A 20,419-nucleotide genomic window follows, 5' to 3' on the forward strand; every position below is an offset into this window, starting at 1 on the left:
GCCAATGAATCCAATGCATTGGATCAAGCGATGTTAGTCAAAATAACTTTAATTTGACACAGCAAAATCAAACTTTATTTAAAAAGTGTCACAAATGCGCCATAAAATAGCAAACGTGTTTGACGTAGATTGACCTTTAATGATCTGATCCCTGGCCCTCGGACCAAATCAGGTCTGGCATTCTTGGCGTGAAACCAATTATACTTAGCATAACAAAAATAAGTAGCCACCCATAATTACAATCAAGTGAAATACATTGCTGAATTGACTACAAACCCAGCTGACATTTTCTTCGCAAATGGGTCACATGTAGCGCTGCAGCAGGGTGCACACCGTATTTGCAATTGCAATGTGTGTACAAGCTTGCAATATTTTCGAAGAGTACTGTTCGGCTTTCGAGCTTTGCGAGGAGAATGGGAGTGGTCCTGAGTCTCTATGACGCCTCGTTTTGTCATACATCACTCTCGTAACTTTCCGCAACATTTTACAACAATTTGGAAACATCTTGCAGCTTTTGCAACATGTTTCAATTTTTTGCAAGAGTTCTGGGGTCTTGGAAGACTACTGGAAGCAGTTTGAGTACACTACTTTTTTATTTGGTGCTAAGAATGTCCTCACATGTTTAGACTATATACAAACGTGAGGCTGGCCAATTTCAGGTGAGATACATAGGTACTTCACTGCTCGGGATTGAGGGCGAGGCTGAGTTAGCAACATAATGATATCGCGCGGAATCCGTGGAATAGTTCTTCCGCGCTACACCTGTTTGACACGACTTGGGCCACGAACGCCCTGTCGAGCATCTCGCGTACTCCCCCGTATGTCTTCGGTTTGCAACATAAGCTGGCTTTAAATGCCATTTCAATTTGTCCATTCCTGCCCTATGCTGAGCTACCATCGCTTCCACTGATCCTTATGATCTATCAACATGTACGCAAGTTCACACATTTGCCCTCCCCCCTCCCCACTATCATCATACGCTGCATTCATTCGTTGCATCGCTAACCAACTTTGGCCCCACAGTTTTGCCCCAACGGTCCTCCCCACTAGCATACAGGGTCAGGGCGGAGTACTGTCACCTAGTATACTGCCAAATTTAATGTTATAGGTATCTTGAACACGCGTTTATAATTCTCATTTCTCCTCGTCTTGGCACCTCGGGCTCTTTCACGCGGGGCGATCGGGCTCATTCGTGTGAGGGGCAAAAGCGTATAACTAGACGTCTTTTCCGCCCATACACGAGGCCCTCGCCCTTAGTGTCGTCCAAGCACCGTCCTTGCCCTTAAAAAAAGGCCTGCCCTTCACACGGGTATTACCTGACTGAGATCTTATGCCGTCTTCGCCGAGCACGTTTTTCGTAACCGTGTCTACGAGAACCATGTGAGCACTACGCCGGGTCGCACCTTCTACAAATATTAGTGGTCACCAGCCCTGTCTTATGAGAACCATCCGGACCGTTTATGCCAGTCTCGGCTGGCAAAGAGCATGACGTCAGCGTACAGCCAATACGCTGTCCTGAAGCCCGTAGTGGCTTTCCATCCTGAGTATCGACCAGGTAGCGTCCTGGCCCTAAGGATAGTCCGCCTTCCCCCAATGCCAACAAAGAACGGCTCACTAGCGGGGATTTTATGTCGTCTTCCAGGTGTGTCAATTTTTGTGAATTATTAGGGGAATTGAACCCAAGGCCCGGCAAACGACCCCTCTACTTCTTTCTCACCGGATTTTGCCCACTCTATTGTGATTAAAAGCAATATATGCCTTATCTTTGTACAATTTATAAAAAGTTTTCAATTTAAGCAGTATAGAAGTTATGCAGGGTTGGATCCACGGAGCAGGCACTGGACGCACGCGTCTCTACTGTTCGGCACGTGAAGGTGCCCCTTTAGAAGCCGCCTTAGGGCGCCGATGGCGCTCTTCGATGGCGATGATGGGACACGGCACGCATTTTGGTTGTAGGGGGCGGGAAGGGGGTTAGCATGGAGTATTTCGGTCATCCCCATATGCCATAATTTTTCACTTTGGCCTCACAAACTATCGCGTGTCTTATGGCGCTAGGCATGTGAAGTTTGTTGCATCGTTTATCTGCTCAGCTGTTACGATCTGTATCTTGTGGTGAGAGCCGCCATGACTTTTTGATATGAGAGATGTGCGAGACGCCACTACGCAGAAAGGTCAAAGAAGATGGTTTTGCTGTTTTGATCATCTCTTACCCACGTTTTTTGTAGCATTCCAACCAAAAGCATTTTGGGGGGGCAACCTGATATTGGGGAGGGGGTCCAACTCAATATGGGGGGGGAGGACCCTCACAGAAGAATGGAGATCGACATCCGTGCTGTCTTTACCGAGTACGGCAGCTTTGGCAAACGTCTTTGCATGAAACCTGTGACCACCATGACTCGCATCTTCCATGAAGTCTTATGGGCACCGTCTCTGTATAATGAGAGTGGCGTCCCCTCCCTTTTGAATGAGGTCAGCCTTGCGACGTGATCACCCTTGCTCTGAAAGTGCGAAGTCCTACCTCCTTTATCCGTAAAATCATCAATGTCGGCAAACATCCTGGGCATGAAGGTCCTGCATGCAAAGTCGTCCTTGGCCCCATGCGCCCGCTAGGTTGTTAGAAGTGTGTCCAGATTGCATCTTTAGCTTATCTGCGGTAGCCTGACAGTACCGAGGGATGCTTATTTCCTTCAAAATGAGCTGCTTTAAAAGCCAGAATGGCCACGACACATTGACGTTAAAGTTAAATAATTTGTGACGTTTCTCCAACATGCTCCCTATTCTACAATCACTTCCGAAGATCATGATCAATACATTGCATATGAATCCAAGTCATAACGGCTTAGCGACATATGCGACAGAGCGACATATAGAATAATAATGCCCGGCTAAAAAAGCCCGATTAATAATTTCCAGTGTCATTGCCATGACTTACACGCCCACTGACGTGTGTGTCACGCCATATTATGTATGTCACGTTGAAACGATGACATGCCCGCAATTTCTACGCAAAAACTATCAAGGAATTTAATACCGTATTTCACAGATAGCGTGAACAGGCCATTGACAATTAGTGCAAAGTAACTCAAATAGGCCAGGCAAAGCAATTTCCGGTCCGATCAGGTTTCGAACGCACGATCCTTAAATTTGGGGCGCGGCGCATGGTGCTTGTAGGCATGTTCATCTTGATTCTTCCTTATTGTTTAGAGGTCATGGAGAAAATATTGCACTTGGAGGCTGCTTTCATATGCCCTGAACTAATTTCCCTTTCCTATTCATTCCCTTGCTGACAAATCCTGCAGACGTTTACAAAGATCATGCTCCGAATTATTTATTGAGGTCTTGCTGAGCATGAAAGCAAATGCAATGAATGCATGATGATGAATGCAAATGCATTGTCCCACTCACCGGGCTTTCGAGCGGGCTTTGGTTTACTTCAATGTGATGCATGATGCAAAGCCGTTGAGATAGAATGAACTTCAACGCAAGTTAGTTGTTCCAAAATTGCAGTTAGAACCAAGTGCGTCCCAAACAACAGTTAGGTGTTACGCCACAGTCAGTCCTGTCTGATCTCAGTTTTCCGTGGGGGCTCATGCTAATTCCTTAATGATCTGACCGGTGACATGAAATGCGTTGCGGTACACGCTATTTTTAACCAAATCTATACAGACATGCAATAGCGCACATTGCAATCAAGCAACTGCATTTTTTCAAAATTTACTGCTCCAATCATTTATAAAGATGCATGCTATTGCCGAAATTACTGACCAATGATGCAAAAAATGGTGTGCAATTTGCGTCATTTGTCTCACCAAGCTACATCAAAAGCCAAGCGCATGGCAAGTAATCAGGTTCGTGACAAGCAAGACAAGTCCGTCATTCCTAACCCTGGTTTTCCGCGAGCCTTTGGCCAGTCATCCATCACTGGCGAATCGGAGTATACGTTTTACAGCAGATTTATGTCAAGAACTTCGTGCGCTGCAATTAACGTACTTTGTCCGACCAGCAGTCCATCTTCCAATCTAATACTGCGTGAATACTCGCGGAAGCTACAAATTTACTGACGCATCTTATCTAGATCCAGATACGCGATTTGATTACAGTTCGTTTACGCCACGTCCATCACTCGCTTGCTTTCTTAAAACTATCACTTTCTCAACAGCCGCATTAAAACCTAATCCCCATTCACGTCTATGCACACGGTGCTCGTCTACCTGCATGCAGTACACCTCCTGTCCGCGATAGCTCTAATGACATAACCTCAGGTAACGCGACCCGCCACCGGTTTCCTACCACTGCTAAATCCTGCTATACCCTGCCGACCCCGGCCCTCTAACACGCACACATCCCGCGCCCGAAATGGTTTATTAAAAAAATGGTTTATTAACGAGAAATTTACATAGCGCCGCGCGCCGGGCTCATAATACTAAAGAATGCGCCACAGAAGAAGAGGTGTACGGCGTCGGAGGGAGGGGGGGGGGGGGGGGGGCGGGGGACGCGCGGTAACAGGATGCGGACACAGGAGAGGAGATTTGATGTTCAAAGTTTCTGTTCTTCGACTTAAATTTGATTGTTTTGTCGACTTTAGAGGGTCGGGCGCTGCCGGAAGCCAACAGTAGTGCGCTGGTCAGAGGCATGTGTCGAGGTGCTCTCTTCGTCGAGCTGATTTCTTCGTCGAACTCTTCTCCCCGACACGCTATGGTCCCGCCGTTCTTCCTCTCTTAGCGACCCGCTTCTCGACTGCGCCGACGGCCGGTCGCCTCGCCGAAGTCGCTCCCATCCTTCTCCCATTGGCTTTATAGTGCTAAGATAATTTATGGCGTTTCTTTCGTCAGCCACTGCATATTGCTGTGGTGCCGACAGCTGGCGCCATGTTCTCCATCCCCATGCGCCGGTGATTGTCCTGTTTTCGTTTTTCCTCCTCAGCGGCCGCCTGTCTAACCTGTGTGGTCCCTGGCGTCTGGGCTTGATTTCTGACAGTTGGCTAACTTCTCTGTGGGTGTTTTAGGGAGGTGGGATATATATATATATATATATATATATATATATATACGCACAGGTATTTTGGACCAGGATATCTTTTCTGTGCCTTGGCACGCAATCATATAACAAGAAACAAAATGTGAGCCCCACCTTAACACATACGTCACGACAAATTCGGAAAGGTTGCTGAAAAATTGTCAGAATGGGTTTAAAGGGCATAAAATTTGTTAGAATGAAATACCGGTATTTAGTTAATAATTACTAAGTTATTCAAGACAATTTTTGGAGGGATGGATCTACCAGATCCCATGTCCACCTTGTATTTTTGATCTTCATGAATATCGTGGCGTGCAGTGGGAAATGTCTCGAATATTTTTTATGGTTCTGAGCACTTGCCCTGACATGACCTGGACCATAAATAACCAGGAGTGTTGCATGTAACATTTACCTGATGTAAGCTTGACTGCAGACAGTTTTACAGAAGATCGCAAAAACTGATGTCCTTGTTATGATTTCAAACCTCCAAAGACACTTGACAAGAGGATTTTGTGGACACAGAGTTAAGCACAGTCTGGAAATGGTGGTTTCAATATCTCATACGCGTATAATGTGATAACGAGGTTTTACGTCGGTGACCTCACAGGGGAGAAACATAAAACTTGCGGCTCATGTGTGAAAAGATTGCAAATTTAGGCGGCCAACCATTTGATATAGTTTAATTCATGGCTGGGAAGACGTAAAAAGCTCGGAGGATATGCACTGACCCTCTCGTATTGATGCGGTTCACTGTGTTCCAGTACACTAGCAAATGGTCATAACCTGCCATGATTGCGGTGACACCTGGCAGGTTCGTCAGATTGACAGGATATATTTTTATTTACCAATGATGCTTAACAAAAAATATTCTACGACTGCAACATTTGCTTTTTGGACTGCATTCCGTGGTGTGGGCACGGATGCATCTATCCAGTGTGAGTTGTCAGTGATTTTTTACATTCCACTGCTGAGCTGTTTTGTCGATATGCACCGGTGTTCAACTATCTAACAACAAATTCTTTTTTCAGATGTCCAGAAATCGGTCAATATTACCAAGCAAGTACTCTATGGAAACACATCGAAATGCCGTCACGCATGTCTTGCGCAATGCGAACAGCACACCATTTTGATGAAAGTGATGGGTGTCGTAAACCATGTTCCGTCGGCTCAGCTTACACACACTTTGACAATAGTTGTATCCAACCTTTTGGACCAATTCAAGGTTACGGAATCCTACGACTCGGGACAATTCATTTCCGAGGTGCTTGGAACGCTTAGTTTCATGTTGGGCATTGCTCTTGTGGCGCTTATTGATTGGTTGGTCGCAATATTATTGTGGATGTGTGGTAAACTACCTTACATTCCTTCAATGCCACCATTGATAAACGAAGATATTTACCCTCTCGAAGTCTACTACAGCCTAAGGTGGGAGTTTTTAGGAAGACCGATGCCTCTAGTCCAAGTACCTTCGTCTGAAGAACCTTACTACCACAGTCCAATCATGCCTCAAGCAACACGCTCTACCTTCATGAGTAAGGCACTGCTTGAATACCCAGTCCTGCGCTCAAAATACAACATAGTTGACACATCTCCGGTCGATGGGCGAGCTTCAAAGAGAGTACTACCCTCAGCATCGACCGTTCGCCGTTCAGCAAGTACAAAGTTCCCGCGGCTTAACCAGAGGAAATCTAGTTTGGTTGTGATGACGCAAGCATTGGTTGCAGCAACACATAAGCAGAGTGATGAGGAGTTCCTTCATCATCAGTTCAGCACCGAGATGAAAGCCTTCCCTAAACGTGAAATTCCTACCTTTGAAACGAGGAACATTCATAAAAGGTCTTCCTATCCACTGACTTCAAAGTCTCTCCATGGTCGCTTCCCGTCCAGGAAGCCCCTTAAAATGCTTATGAGCTACCACGGAATGCCGGCGAAGTGGACTGGTCCAGTAATAACCATATCTACAGCAGACGATGGGCCGGTCGCAGCACCGACACCTGACTCAAATCTGCTGCCCAGCATCGGCAGTGAGCGGCGGCCATCTCAGGCGACGTCGGACATAAAGATACAGCTGGCGGCAGCGCAAGCAGCCAGCGGGTCGTCTCCGAAACGCGACAGGAGACGCTCGTCTCTGTACCGTTCGAGACCACGGCGAATGACGCAGACAGTCGCTCCCAGTGTTCCGCTTATTGAAGAGCATACGGACAGTGATGAGGGGGCAGTGTAAGCAAGCCGTTTAAGGCACTGATTTGATGGGCACATGTGTGGTATTCATGTAGCAAGACTGTTGTGATGCTGATTCTGTATGCTTGAAACATCACCAAGCTGCTATTGAGCCCTGTCCATTATTGCTACTCGGTGTGAGGGACAACGCATGTAATGATATAGCCCATTTGTGCTAGTGTTGGTACGTGTCAAGCTCGAGTCCAGCTCCGGCTTCTCATGAGCGCTGTGCCGGCACGCGTGACTGTGAACTAATGATAATGTGCCGGGAAGGTATATAGCTGTCTTTGTATGTTTATTGTATTCTAGGCAGATTGGAGCGGTCGCCAGCCATCTAAAATTTGTGTTCTCGTCGCAGAAGGAATCCGGAACTTTGTGGTTATATCGAGCATCTGTAGCACCAACAAACGTCGTGCACTCCTGGCTACTGAGACTATACACTGTGACCTAACTTCTGCATACCGTTAGTGAATAACGTTCACTGATTTCCTTGGCTCATCCTTGAATAATATTGCCGACATGTCAAAGTCAATGGTATGTATGGACCCTTTTACGGCTTGATGGACTGCTCAGATGATTGGTGGCACAACCTCACGTGCTGATTGGAGTAACGAAGACGAAGTGACGTGTTGGCTGTTTAATTTTGTATACGTTCCAGTGCAGTAGCCAGATTCTAACTACATGATCGCAAAACTAATTAGGTGCTCATTGTTAGTAAAATGAGCCGTTCCTGCTATCCCACGCTCGCTATGACGGGTGCTTGGACTGACATTTGCTGAGATGGCAGGCGTTGAGTTGTTGTCCATGTTGTCACCACGGACTAACTCGATACGTGCCACCGGCGCAATCGCGAAATACGCTCTCAAGCTGTGGTTAGCAGATATGCAAATTTTCAATCGGTGGTTAGAAAACATAATCACGTACTTAAGTTCTTGACATACACCGTCACTTCTCAAGTGGGTATACCAAACAGTCCCATAAACGATGCTAGCCATCGTTACGCCAGATGACGGGTAAGTTCGTTCCGAGCTGACTGAATTCTGAAACAAAGTGAGGACTTTATGAGCGGTATCAGAACAAGGCAGCAGATTTCACAATAACAGTTTAAGAACGAATATAGGACAAGTCGTTTTTGGTACGCTTTTGAACTCATAATATTGTGTCACCGGCAAAGGCAAAGGTGTAAACAACAGTGACCAAGGTGTAAAGAACAGCGTAAACAACAATGCAATCATTTAAAAGCTGTGAATACTGAATGCCATCAATGTTGATAGTTCCATGCAAATATTTGAATTTCGATAATCGTATTAAGACAAGGAATAAAAACACCATTATCTATCATGATTGTGGCGGTTCAGGTGTATTCCATTACGACTGGTTCAATTTTGTGAATTGCTGCGGTAGCAAAAACAAAAAAATCCCAAACTCCGGCGGACACGCCATTCAGCCCAGGTGAAAGGGGGATACTTGCAAGCTGACTCGCTCAAAAACCAGATGTCAGTGATATGTTTGTAAATGAGCACACCATTAAACGTAGTGTGGTCCATTTCTATGAGAAACACGTGCGCGTATTGCGCATGGCCATTAACGTCGCAAACCACCGGTCAACCTTGTTTGAAATTGTGTTTTTTTATTGTTGATGCGTGAAAGATGTCTTTCACACAGTTTGGATAATTCTTGGACTTTTTGACCGGTGGGCTAGGACGTTCATGACTTCAGAACATCTCTGACTTCGGGGAACAAATTCGAAATGCGTGTTCAAATTGGAATTTGGGTGGAAGGCCTGACCTGTAATTTATGCGCGCGAATTGATAACCGTAAAACGTGTGTTGTGCGGAAAAATAGCAATTTAGAATAATATTTGGGGAAGTTAAGGAGATGGCATGTCTCCTGTCTCCTAGGGTTAACATCTGTTCGCTGGCTTATGATATTCTGACCCACATATACAACACATTTTTTCTCACGGATATGGACCACGGCGGATCGATTTGTATATATTACGTTGTGATTCAAGCAAGTTGGGATGTTTTTTTTTGGTGTGCCAGGCACCAAGTGTTGAAATATTTCGCTTTGTTGACTCACGGGCCATGATACTCTGGACACGAAAGGGCCACAATTTTTGACCCGGTAAATCGACTACGCCTCGTCCAATAGTGCACTGTCTTTTGCGATCGGGCATCATAATATTTTTTTTTTGTCTCGTGAGAAGCCATGATTTAAAAACCTTGACCAATTCCAATATCAGGGTTCAAAATTATGAATGCTACGCTAGACTGGCGCAAAATACAGCTTTTTCTCGCCAAGGCTGTCCCTGTCACACGTCCAAGTGTGAGTCCTTATGCGAAAATTGGGTAGCTCACCAGTCGGTGAGGTAGCCTGGACCGTCACATGTGGACCCAGTACCCTAAAATTGGATGCCGCTGGATTACTATCCTGACAAAAATACTGGCATTTTTGTTTTGCAAGTGCAGCACAATGAGAAAAGTAAGAACGAATGAGTGGGCATGGCTAATTACAAAAGTAATGCTTAGCTAGTGACTAAAAAATACGCTTATTTAGTTACAATTGCGCAATTGATTGCGCAGGAACAGGTATGTTTAGGTGCAATCCTTACCTCACACACATTTTGCTAACATGATGCATATCAAACAAATTGCAGATTTTCCTTGCAAAGTGAGTTAGTTCCAGAAACAACACGCAGATCGACATGGTGAAAATGCAATAGTGACAGCGTTTTCCTGGAATGGGCTTCATTCACATGAAATTGCGTCCTAAAACGCATACCTTCTACCGAACAAACTTGCGCAATGCTATCTGTCCATCGGATGCCAGAACGAATATAGCACCCGTCATTTAAAAAGAAGAGTTTTTATGTCATATGACTAAGATATAATGCCATAAAGCCCGAATGTTGATCACTTCAGACAAGTAATTGGCTCTTAAAATGATGTCAAACTCAAATGGCTTATACCGTATTGGTAATCAACAGTCTTGACCACGCGCTCCTTTTCCTTGCCACATATTAAAAACTGCCCACGCCCTGACGCTACTAATTGCCGAGATAGCGGATTTCACGAATATTGGTGCAGCAAAAATGGTGGCCCGACATATTGCTAGCTGAATTTTTTAAAAAGTAATTGTTAAGAGCAGCATTTCGAGTGAGGAAGAAAATATGTAACGTGCGACCCATACAACCCTATGACGGCACTCTGACAGAGACTAGACAGACGGACCAGACAGACCTCGAAATGAGATTTAGTAACCCCCTTTGACTTCGGGTCTGGTTTGAAGGTCGGACCGAGGCTAAGACCAAAAACCGTTCGTTCCTGGAGAAGTTGATTTATGGGGTCATTGACGGTCAGTGCGAATTTCTTGATAATATTTGTGCCCACGGACACTTTATTTGGATTGCATGAAAATTCAAATAAGGTTACTGGCATGCAATGAAAGCGAGTGACATATTTTTTGCAACAGATATCTAGATGAAGGATGGTTACGTTACATATTTCTTTTAATTGTGTGACAGCGGCCAACAAAGTAAATTGCTTTACCTGTGCTAACCACTGGGACATAGCGCATCAGCATCATGTGTGCTTCGCTTATCTGCCTTCGGTACCTTGACTGCCGGCATCGACGAGTATGCCTTGCATCGCAAGCTGACAAACCTGTTTTGCGGGTCAGCAGGCGACGATGGGAAATTGTGAGCTTTGTTGACCCGCGAATGATGATGCTCATGGTTCATATCTTTCATGCTTGTTCGCTTTCGGTAAGTCACTACGCCGCATCCAATAGTACAATTTGTGTAACTGTGCCACAAAAAATTGATTCTAAGCTTGCCAGCGTTTTCTCTTGGGTTTGTCAGCATATTGGTACCCTCTGAATATAGATTTTACTCCATCAAGCAGGTGATGGCTATATATATATATATATATATATATATATATATATATATATATATATATGCATATACATGTATATAACAATTTGCCTTCAACGCGCCCAGGTGTGGGTCACATTAACCCCCGAAGGCTTTGCCAGCATCGTTTCCGAACAGCGCGGCGTAGTTGCGCTGAATTCTGCACAGCTATAAACAATTAAATAGCGGTTTGTTTGTACCAAAGAATTTTGACGCATCTGGTAAGGTCGCTGACCTACGGCAGGTCAAAGTCAGGCCATGGATTCAGCGAAGTCAGTTTCTTGGAATCGCTCATTCTGATGCAACAACAGAATGTCAAGGCCCAGACCAAACTGTTTTGTCACTCAGTGGTTTGCTGTATGGGGTAGGTTTTGGTGCTCATTTAGAATTTATCGATAACACGAACCACATAAGACATTTTCCGTGGACTTACTTAAGGTCAGAATAGGTCACTGACCTCAAAAGACTCCAGTTAACATCAAGTACTTAAAAGTAGTTTGTCTAGCGTAATCGTTGTTGCTTACTCAACTGTAAAACTTAAAGCAGTCTCGCATGATTTTAGTCACCATGTCCTCGAAAAGTCAAACAAGGTTGCTGGCCTTAAATGAGCATGTGACCTTTTGCTTAGAACATATATCTAGGTCCGCGGGCACTTAGAGACCGGCCTGGAGTTTGACCTTGTTTGACATTATTTGACCCTAAGATCATACCGTAGGAATCTCAAACTTTGACGGAAGTGAGTTCACGTACAAGTCAACACACCCTGTAAATTTGGTGGCTAGCTCTCTTAGTACCTGAGATCTCAGAGCGGTCAAATTGACCCCCATCCAAGCGAAGGGCATCCAACTGGCCACCCGGGTGCGTGTTAAGGCAATATACAAATTGACCTAAAAAATATTAGCGCTGCTTCTCAATTAGATATCGTCAAAATTGGTGAGGTCGGGGCAACTGGGATCGCTTATATAAACCATCAAGGTGGAATTGGTGCTCACGATGATTCAGAGAGCTCCGAATGCGCGTGCTAGTGTCTTAGCCTCAATTTTAGTTTCCATCTAAACTTGTTCGTTAACCAGCCATAATGACAGTTACCTGCTTTAAGTTTTGTACAATGTCAAAGTCATAAGTACAGGGATGCACTGAACACAAGGAACATCAGCCATTTAATCTCGATGCAGAGCCGGTTCGAGATTTTTCTCTTTGTTTTGCATGTTGTTGCTCGTCTTGGGAGCGTACTGAAAGCTCAGCCAATGGCGCACGGTCACGATCTGTGAGCGATTTTCCACGCATATGAATAGTTGTCTTGATTCGGTGGAACGAGACGCCGTTCTTTCGCGCACTGAGTGCCGATTGTGTCAGTCGATCGAAGACGGCTGCAAACAGGCTTAGTAGGTATAGGAAGGTAGAGCCCAGTGTTGTAGACCAGCTCTGCGCCAAGTGACGTCACAACAGCGCTCCTCCTTTGCTCGCTGACCAGTCCCCTTTGACCGCGAGGGCCGGTCACCCAGATCATACCGTGTCTGACAGAACAGCACGCGATCAAACGAGCGGGGCTCGCGTGGCCGAGGCCGCCGTGACCTCGAGCCGCTCGGTCTCCAAGTAACGCTGCCGTCGGACGCGTCAACAATCGACTGATCGTGGTCAGCGGCGGCGCGTCGTCGGCCGTCGATGCCGGGCGCGTGCCGGGCGTGCCGGGAGCCGTCGAGCACGGTCAGCGCGCGCGCCGGGCGAACGCTCCTCGCCGCCGGCAAACACAGCTATCGGGAGCTGCGAGCCAGATTGGTGACGTGAGAGGCGGTAGGACAGGCCAGGCCGGCAGTCGGTCGCCGCCGCCGGGCCGCGGGTCGGAGGCGGTGCTCGGCGCGAGGCGAACAGGTGAGTGGACCGCCGACTCGCGGCACTTCCACAGGGACTTCGGGGGGCCCAGCGACAAGGAGGAGGCAGTTGGGTGTTGCCAACAATCCTAGATCCTGGAGGCCTACGTGCCTCTCCCATTCCCCCTGAGGGCGCCGGTAATGTAGTGGTTAATGTTTCTGCATTGACCACTGCGCGTCTGGGAGACCAGAGGTACGGGTTCGATTCCCTGTGGTGCCCGCCCTTCCTGCCAGCGTGGGAGGTAGGCGAGGTCATATAGCCTCCGCAGCTGAGTGCGTCATAAAGTCCCAATGACACTCTCCCCCATCCACACCCCTAGTGGCTCGCACGGTCCTGTTGTGTTGACGTGTGAATCTTCAAAACGTCAGTTTTTCTCCGCCTCGACGATTTTTCTCGATAGCGTTTCGGCCTCCACATTATCGGCTAGCACCTTCGCTTCTCAGATCCTGGCGACGCCCGTTCTGGCCAGTCACGCGTCTTGAAGGTATTAGCCTAGCTGAACCCAGGGATAAAGTCGCCGACGTTTCACGCTAATGAAAGGCTTTTCATGCTTTTCATTTTCTGAAGAGGCAGTGGGGATAAATGTTACAACGTAGTCTGCGGACATCATTGATGATTACAACACAGTACATGACGAATAGTGGTACATAAGACTGCATGACAATTGTGACAATCATGAATCTTCCACAGTTTTTTTTGCGAATCAGAGTTTACTGCGGGATGCATTACGGACAATAATAACTTTTCACCCCTTCAATTGAAGTCATTTTCAGTGCAGACAACTACAAATACAGCCTCAATGGAAACAACCGCCGGCATTGCGTCAGAACACTGATATGCTTATCGTACGGCCCACGTCAGCCAACCGCCAGGGTTCATCTGGGCTGAAGCCGAAGGTCAATTCACAGCAGCCGTTATGGAGATGAACGCTCTTACCTGGGGTATTTCAGGTGACTGTATGTGTCATCACACATTTGGCAATGCTACCCCCCCCCCCCCCTCCCCGATTGCACCTGGTCCTTGTGAGCAGTGTGCCTGCATCGTCTGTGTTTTGCAACGTCATATTTTTGAAAATCCTGGTAACGTCATAAATGCCGTCGTTGCCGTGCTAGACCCCCAAACTGACTGTGTTCGCAAAGATAGTTTTTAAGCAACATGCCATTATGATTCGGCTTTGGTGGACGAAAAAATGGCCAGAGTTTGGACCAGGTATGCTCCTATGCTTGTCGACAATGGCAAACACTCTTATGTGAAAATCCCCTTTGCTACGCAACGTTGTGTGAAGTTAAAAAGCCGTTTTCACAAAGGATTGCGGTAAAAAACGCTTTAAACCATTTTTCAGCGCATGTTTAAACCACACGCTTTTTATCAGCGATTTTCGGCAAGGGACGTTTCGCAGAGTCTTAAAAAACATGTTTGTAAATATGTATAATTTGGTCAAAAAAATCTGTTAGATGGCTGCGAGCAAGATAATGCTTTTAGAAGCAGGCATAATACCAAATCTCCTCATACCAAACATTTAAAAAAAAACTTGCTTATCGGACTCACAGAGCCTGCTTACAGTACTTGCAGAGTCCACTGAGTTTACATGCTTTAACATGACGCACGGTGAATGACCTTTGAATGAAGTGATCCTCAAAGCCCCGTCGTTCCACACGCCACCGATGTAAGCAGCACAAGGATAGCCGGCCTCCAGCGCCCTGGGCCGATGCAATTGCTGATTGCCATGCCTAGTATTTTCTTAAAATTCCTGACCCCCGCTGGGATCTCAGGAACTAAAAGGGCTGGCAGCGCCAAACTCGCAGGGTGTATTGGCCTTTATGTGAACTCACGTAGGTCAAAGTTTGAAGCTCTTAGGCCATGACCATTGGGTAAAATAAGGTCAAACAAGGTTAAGCTCTAAATTGGTCTTCAAGGTGTTGCCAGAACCTAGATACCGCTTTTTATCGGAATGTCACGTGCTCATTTAAGGTCAGTGGCCTTGTTTGACCTTTTGAGGGTCATGGTGACCGAAATCGTAGAAGACTGCGTTGATTTTTGCATTTGAGGCGTGTTAAATTGGGTCATTTTAGGTCAGTGACCTATTCTGACCTCTAAAAAGTTCATGGAAGATGTCTGATGCTGTTCCTGTTATCAACAACTTATAAATGAGCACCATAAACTACCCCACAAAGCAAACCCTAGAATTATAAAACAAGTTAGTTTTGATCTTGGTCTGACCTTCATACCTGACCCTCAGTCAATGAACTTTGGTCGTTCTATTGCTGTGTTGCTTAAGAAAGCATCTCAGATATTTGTGGTCTCGCTTAACAGTCCGTTGATCCGTCAGGTCGAACGATCCACCAGAAATTGCCATCGCTGAATCCATGGCCTGACTTTAACCTGCTGTAGTTCAGCGACCTTACAAGGTACATCCATTTTTTGGTACCACACGATTTTCTACTTAATTGTCTGCAGGTATGCAATGTTTGGTGAGGCTACGCCGCGCCGTTCAGAGGCCATTCTGGAAAAAACCGTCGGGAGGGGGGGGGGGTTGAGGAGGGGGCTCAATTTGACCCCGCCACCCAGGCGGGTGTTAAAATTTTTGTGACGATATTCGCTACACATTGGTTTACTTCTCACGTAAGGGTTAATGCTACAGTCACATGAAGGCAGACAATTATAACGGGAGTGCCCAGCCAGCAGCGTGTTGTGAAACTTCTCGGAGCTTCAAGATAAAAGGCCGATGAAAAACATGTCGGGTGAATATCCCACATGCCTGATGAGCCTATGTGAGCTTGTATTCGTGCTTACACCAACGATTTGTCTAAGGCCCCTGCTCAATCCAGTTAGTTACTTCCGGCAAAGAATTCAAAATGCTGGCAGGGCGCTGAGTTGCCGCAACAAGCATAATGACAAAATGCTAAAATTTTGAAAATTTCAATGTCGGATGTCGTGGCCACTGCCATACCTACCAACTGTACCCTCGAACCTCACCTGTTACCGATTGCATATGGGTACTAGTGGCAGCTGGCCACCAAGATATCTAACTTAGATAGTGCATTCTCAATAGATAAGTAATGAGATGTAACCCAAAATAGATGATTGAATGGACGTTGTAGTTATATAATAGAAATACGCTCATCTTGCTCGGCGTAAGCAAAACCTTGGATTAAATCTCAACAGTCCTGGTTCAAGGCTCAAGGCTGGTGGCAAGGTCTTCTATTCCTGGTTTTTCAGCATTATGAGTTCTGAGATATTAAACTGACACTTATCGACCTCTAATGCACCAGGAGCCAGGAGGTAATGACAAAACAGCGTCATCAAGCAGGCATCGGTTATGCTACCCCTTGCCAATACCCGACGCTTCAAACTGTTCTGTGCTCGTGACCACCAACACATCTTGAAGCGTTACGCGTTGGCAATGCCAGCAATGTTTGCTTGAGAGCGTCATTTAACCAGCATCTCCTGGCACAATGAAGGCCGGTCACTGACAGTGTAAGAGCTACACGCTCGTGACATACAAGTGTCTCGGGCGCAGAAGTACACATCATGATAGCCTTAGTGTTATTCGTTTCGCGTCAGTGTATGAACCCTTGCTGCTAACAGCAGTTGATAATATTTGGTACGGCAGATCAGTGTACCCCGCTGGGGTGAACTGCCGTGCCAGGCGGCGGTGCCTTGCGAGATCCGCGGCCTACCTGTGCGAGCGCGTTCGACAGCACCATACCGGGTCGATGTGCGTTGCGGCAGAATGACAGGTACGCTGACGTCAGTAGATTTGATTGCTTTCATGAGCGGCCCGAGTCGATAACTAATTCACGGCTCCGGGGAAACGTGTGATCACCCGTGAAGCGGCTATGTCCCTGTTTGGTCACGTGACGCGAGCTCCATCGGCGTGACCAGCACTGGGGCCGATGAGCTCCAAACCCAGCAGTTACTTTGGGCAGATAGCTTTTGTGTCGCTATTAACACCATCAAAGCGGATTAGACTCCGTAGAACTCGTTTCGGAACGTTGCAACCTGTAATATTTGCTTACGCCCGAGGGTGTGACACATCGATGCGGTCGATGCTAATTTGCAAATAAAATAACTCACGACTGAGTGGTCACAGGGCGCTGAAGGGGGCATTTTGAAAAGCATGGGGCGCCATCTTTTGAATGAGAATAGCTTTTACTCGCCACATACAGAAATGTGGTGACCTAAGCTGTCAAAACAAACGATGCTAGGATTTCGTGTGAAACGCATTTCATTGATGGAAGGCCACGTTGGTCAATTGTCTGAATTTGTGGCACGTTGGTCAATTGGCCGAATTGGTGGCAACTCGGTCAATGGTCTGAGTTGGTGGCACGTTGGTCAATGGTCTGAATTGGTGACACTTCGCCCAAAAATTAAAGATGTCAAAACACGTGGAACTCCCCTGTTAAATGTCAAGGTGGTTCCTGCAAAACCGTGGATTGCAGTACCGCGTGTGACGATTTCTTAAAATAATTGGGGGAGTGGGAAGGCGGAGCATAGTCGTGAAAGTTGCCAAAAATCACGGATTTTTCACAGTATATTTGACCATCACGATAACAGTCCATCAGAACGGACCTTTAAAAATGTAAAAACAAAACATCTTACTCCCATAAACCCCATGTTTGCTCGAGATATTATGGCATGGAATGCGATGCAAAATGCGTCATAAGCCGCTCGCACACTAGCTTCTCTTCCATTTTAGACACTGCAGGAATGAGCGAGGCTGGTTTACAGCTTCCTGACATGGTCAGATCTACAAATTGATCCACAAGGAGATATCTTCCACTTACATGGTAGTATCCCTGAGGCAAAACTGCTGTTGATAATGCGCAGTAACGCCGGAATAAGAACAAGAAGAAAAACATTAGCAATATGGAGTTTAATATCATCACAACCATAAGCACCGCTGGTGTTCATTGATGACATAGCGGATTCCAGTGCATGTTCGGTAACCGGCCGTAAGCAAAGTAACCTGCGCACACTCGTGCAACAACAGTTTTTTTTTCTGCCCGCCGGGTCGCTGCCAGGACATCGTCGGAGGTCTTCCTTTCGATGTTAGCGAATGCTTCGTTGACCTGACCTGCCAGCTTTCCTGGGAGCTCCGTTGACAACGGCTCCTTCCTACTGAAGATGTTGCAGGTAATGCGGCGCGGGCCTCCCGGCCTCGCCGCCTCGACTCGTCGCTGGACATATTGGCAGCGGTTGCATCGGCTGGCTGCACGCTCCCAACATTCAGTTGCCTCTCCATAGAGTTGGTGTGACAAAAGGCACAGCGCTGCGTCACGAGCTCCTTAATCGCATCCTCCTTATCTCCTTAATCCTTCTCATCCTTCATCCTCCTTAATCGCATCCGACAGATGGAGAGCGGTCGGGTCGCGAATCTGGAATCATAGTCACTGCACTAGCCGCGTGCGACATCCATGTGTTGGATCTGGTTCGGAGCGTCGGTGATAACGACGACCAGCGATGAGTCGTATCCGCTTTCTAAGTGGAAAGTGGCCACGCGCACAGTCTGGGTGAGCGAAAAAAGGGCTCAACACCTGGCATGGTCGGCGCACGTCATGCCAGGCTCGTCCTCGTGCAGCAAACTTCGGGTCAAGCCACCCATGACCGAGGCCGACCTCAGACACTGTGCACGCCCATGACAGAGGTTCCATTGCCGGCACCTTTGCGAGACGGTCTTGGCCACGTGCTTGCTGTCAGAATGACCGCCAGAGTACGCAGGCATGCAGAGGCCTGTGGCGACGTATGGAGCCGGCAGGTCAGATGACAGCTCGGACGGCTCAGAGCGGGACCATGTTCTCGGGGCGGGTGATCGGACCGCAGCATCTGTTGAAAAGTCGGCCATGCCCGCGACTCCACCGCTGCCGACCATCGCTAGCGTACGTCGACCCCGGGACACGGCGACCACTCCCCAGTTGCTGCCATCTCCTGCGAGGGAGCCTGTCTAGGTCGAGCCTGAGCCTGCCGAAGTCAGACCCGAACCAAACACCTCTCACCGAAGTTGACACACGCGTGACCAGCTGCGTCACCACATTGCTCTCACTGGATGAGGATACTCACTTTCAACGTGTGATATCGTGTATGGCATTATTGCGCCTATGACCCAGGTTCTGGTGATTAGATGACATTTTGTTTCGTGTTTAGTTTCGTTCACATCTTACGTTTGTGCATTGTCCACCGCGAGAACGTACTTCGGCGGAATTTTTTCAATGTGGCTGGAATCCATAAAAAAGCAGATGACGCTGCTATGTGGCTGGTGTAAGATACCGATAACCTGACAGCGAGTTCTATCAGTTTAAGTCTTGACCCAGACGCTTTCTGTTTTGGGAACTGTGCTGTGGGCTTCATGCTGTATTATCGTGATGGTATTTCCGCCGCGTCATGATGTTTAAAACTCCATCACATTTGTGAATATCTGCAAAATAGTGTAGGTGATGATCAGGGAAGAGTAGCTAAGCCTATCCAAACACGCATAAAAACAGGTTTTCCCTTTAACTGACCCACTTCCCTCTCAAAGCTTGGGGTGGGGGCATGGAGTCTCGCCAACCGAATGCTTGCATCAAAAGGAAGAAAATACGAGAAAAACGCGGAGGCCTAAAATGAGACGAGCTCAATCATCTACACGCAATTGGACACGACATTGCAGTTTTCTGACTCTTCGTTTCTCTTAGCTGTGACATATTCCCTAGAAGCTCTTTTTAAAACCAATATGATTTTAAGCTCCTATTTCAGTGCTATGCTTGTACTTAGAATCCAGAAGTTTGAGTGGGGTGAGAGGGAGGCAAGCTTACCGTTGGGTGCCAAGTCAACAGGCAGGGAGGCGGACAATGGCCACTCAAAAGAACACCCGAGGTTGCGAGGACCAGGACACAAAAGCACGAAAGGACACGATCGATACTTGTGCGCAGCGCGATCGCACAGAGGCAAATATGATTTTTCAGGTGTTTTTCGACGTTAACTTGTGCTATAACACAATGACAAAGCGTTCACAAACATGTAATGCCAGTTTAATGTCCATGTAGCAACTGCGTCCTGAAAGAGAGTGTTTTGCCTAATGCACATTGAATGGTACGTCTCGTAGAGAGAATTACCAAAACATCGACCTTTACTTTTGCTCGCTGACATGTTTGTTTGTGTCAGTTCCAAAAGGTGTACTGATGATGAGCATCCTTTTACTTAGTTTGGCCCATTGCGTGATTGGTTAGCATCAGTGAGGTGTTCAGCCGACGCATTTGATCTCGGTGTGTGAGCGAGACGCCTCTTCACAATCATCATGGAAAATACAATTTTGAAATATGTGCAGAAATAAAAGAAGCGTTACGACGCAAATTGGTGGAAATGAGACGGTTTTAGTAAAACTCTTGAATGCAGCCAGTTAATGAAAAACTTGTACAC

At 46.8% G+C, this 20,419-nt stretch overlaps 2 protein-coding genes across 4 annotated transcripts in view; both read left to right on the forward strand.

The window, feature by feature from the left end:
* LOC119107236 (uncharacterized) overlaps nt 1-12,784 on the forward strand; it is a 29,715-nt gene extending 16,931 nt beyond the window's left edge. The window contains exons 6-7 of the mRNA XM_037230651.1: nt 6,045-6,961; nt 12,677-12,784. Coding sequence (XP_037086546.1) covers nt 6,045-6,961; nt 12,677-12,784 — 1,025 coding nt within the window. The remainder of the gene's footprint in view (nt 1-6,044; nt 6,962-12,676) is intronic.
* Nucleotides 12,785-12,991: 207 nt separating this feature from the next.
* Nucleotides 12,992-20,419, forward strand: part of LOC119107710 (anoctamin-5) — a 56,435-nt gene continuing 49,007 nt past the window's right edge. For all 3 annotated transcript variants that reach the window (XM_037231248.1, XM_037231249.1, XM_037231250.1), the window contains exon 1: nt 12,992-13,024. The gene's annotated coding sequence lies outside the window, so the exon portion shown is untranslated. The remainder of the gene's footprint in view (nt 13,025-20,419) is intronic.

Source organism: Pollicipes pollicipes, unplaced genomic scaffold, assembly GCF_011947565.3.
Source record: "Pollicipes pollicipes isolate AB1234 unplaced genomic scaffold, Ppol_2.1 Scaffold_6686;HRSCAF=7923_pilon_pilon_pilon, whole genome shotgun sequence".
Taxonomy (NCBI): domain Eukaryota; kingdom Metazoa; phylum Arthropoda; class Thecostraca; order Pollicipedomorpha; family Pollicipedidae; genus Pollicipes; species Pollicipes pollicipes.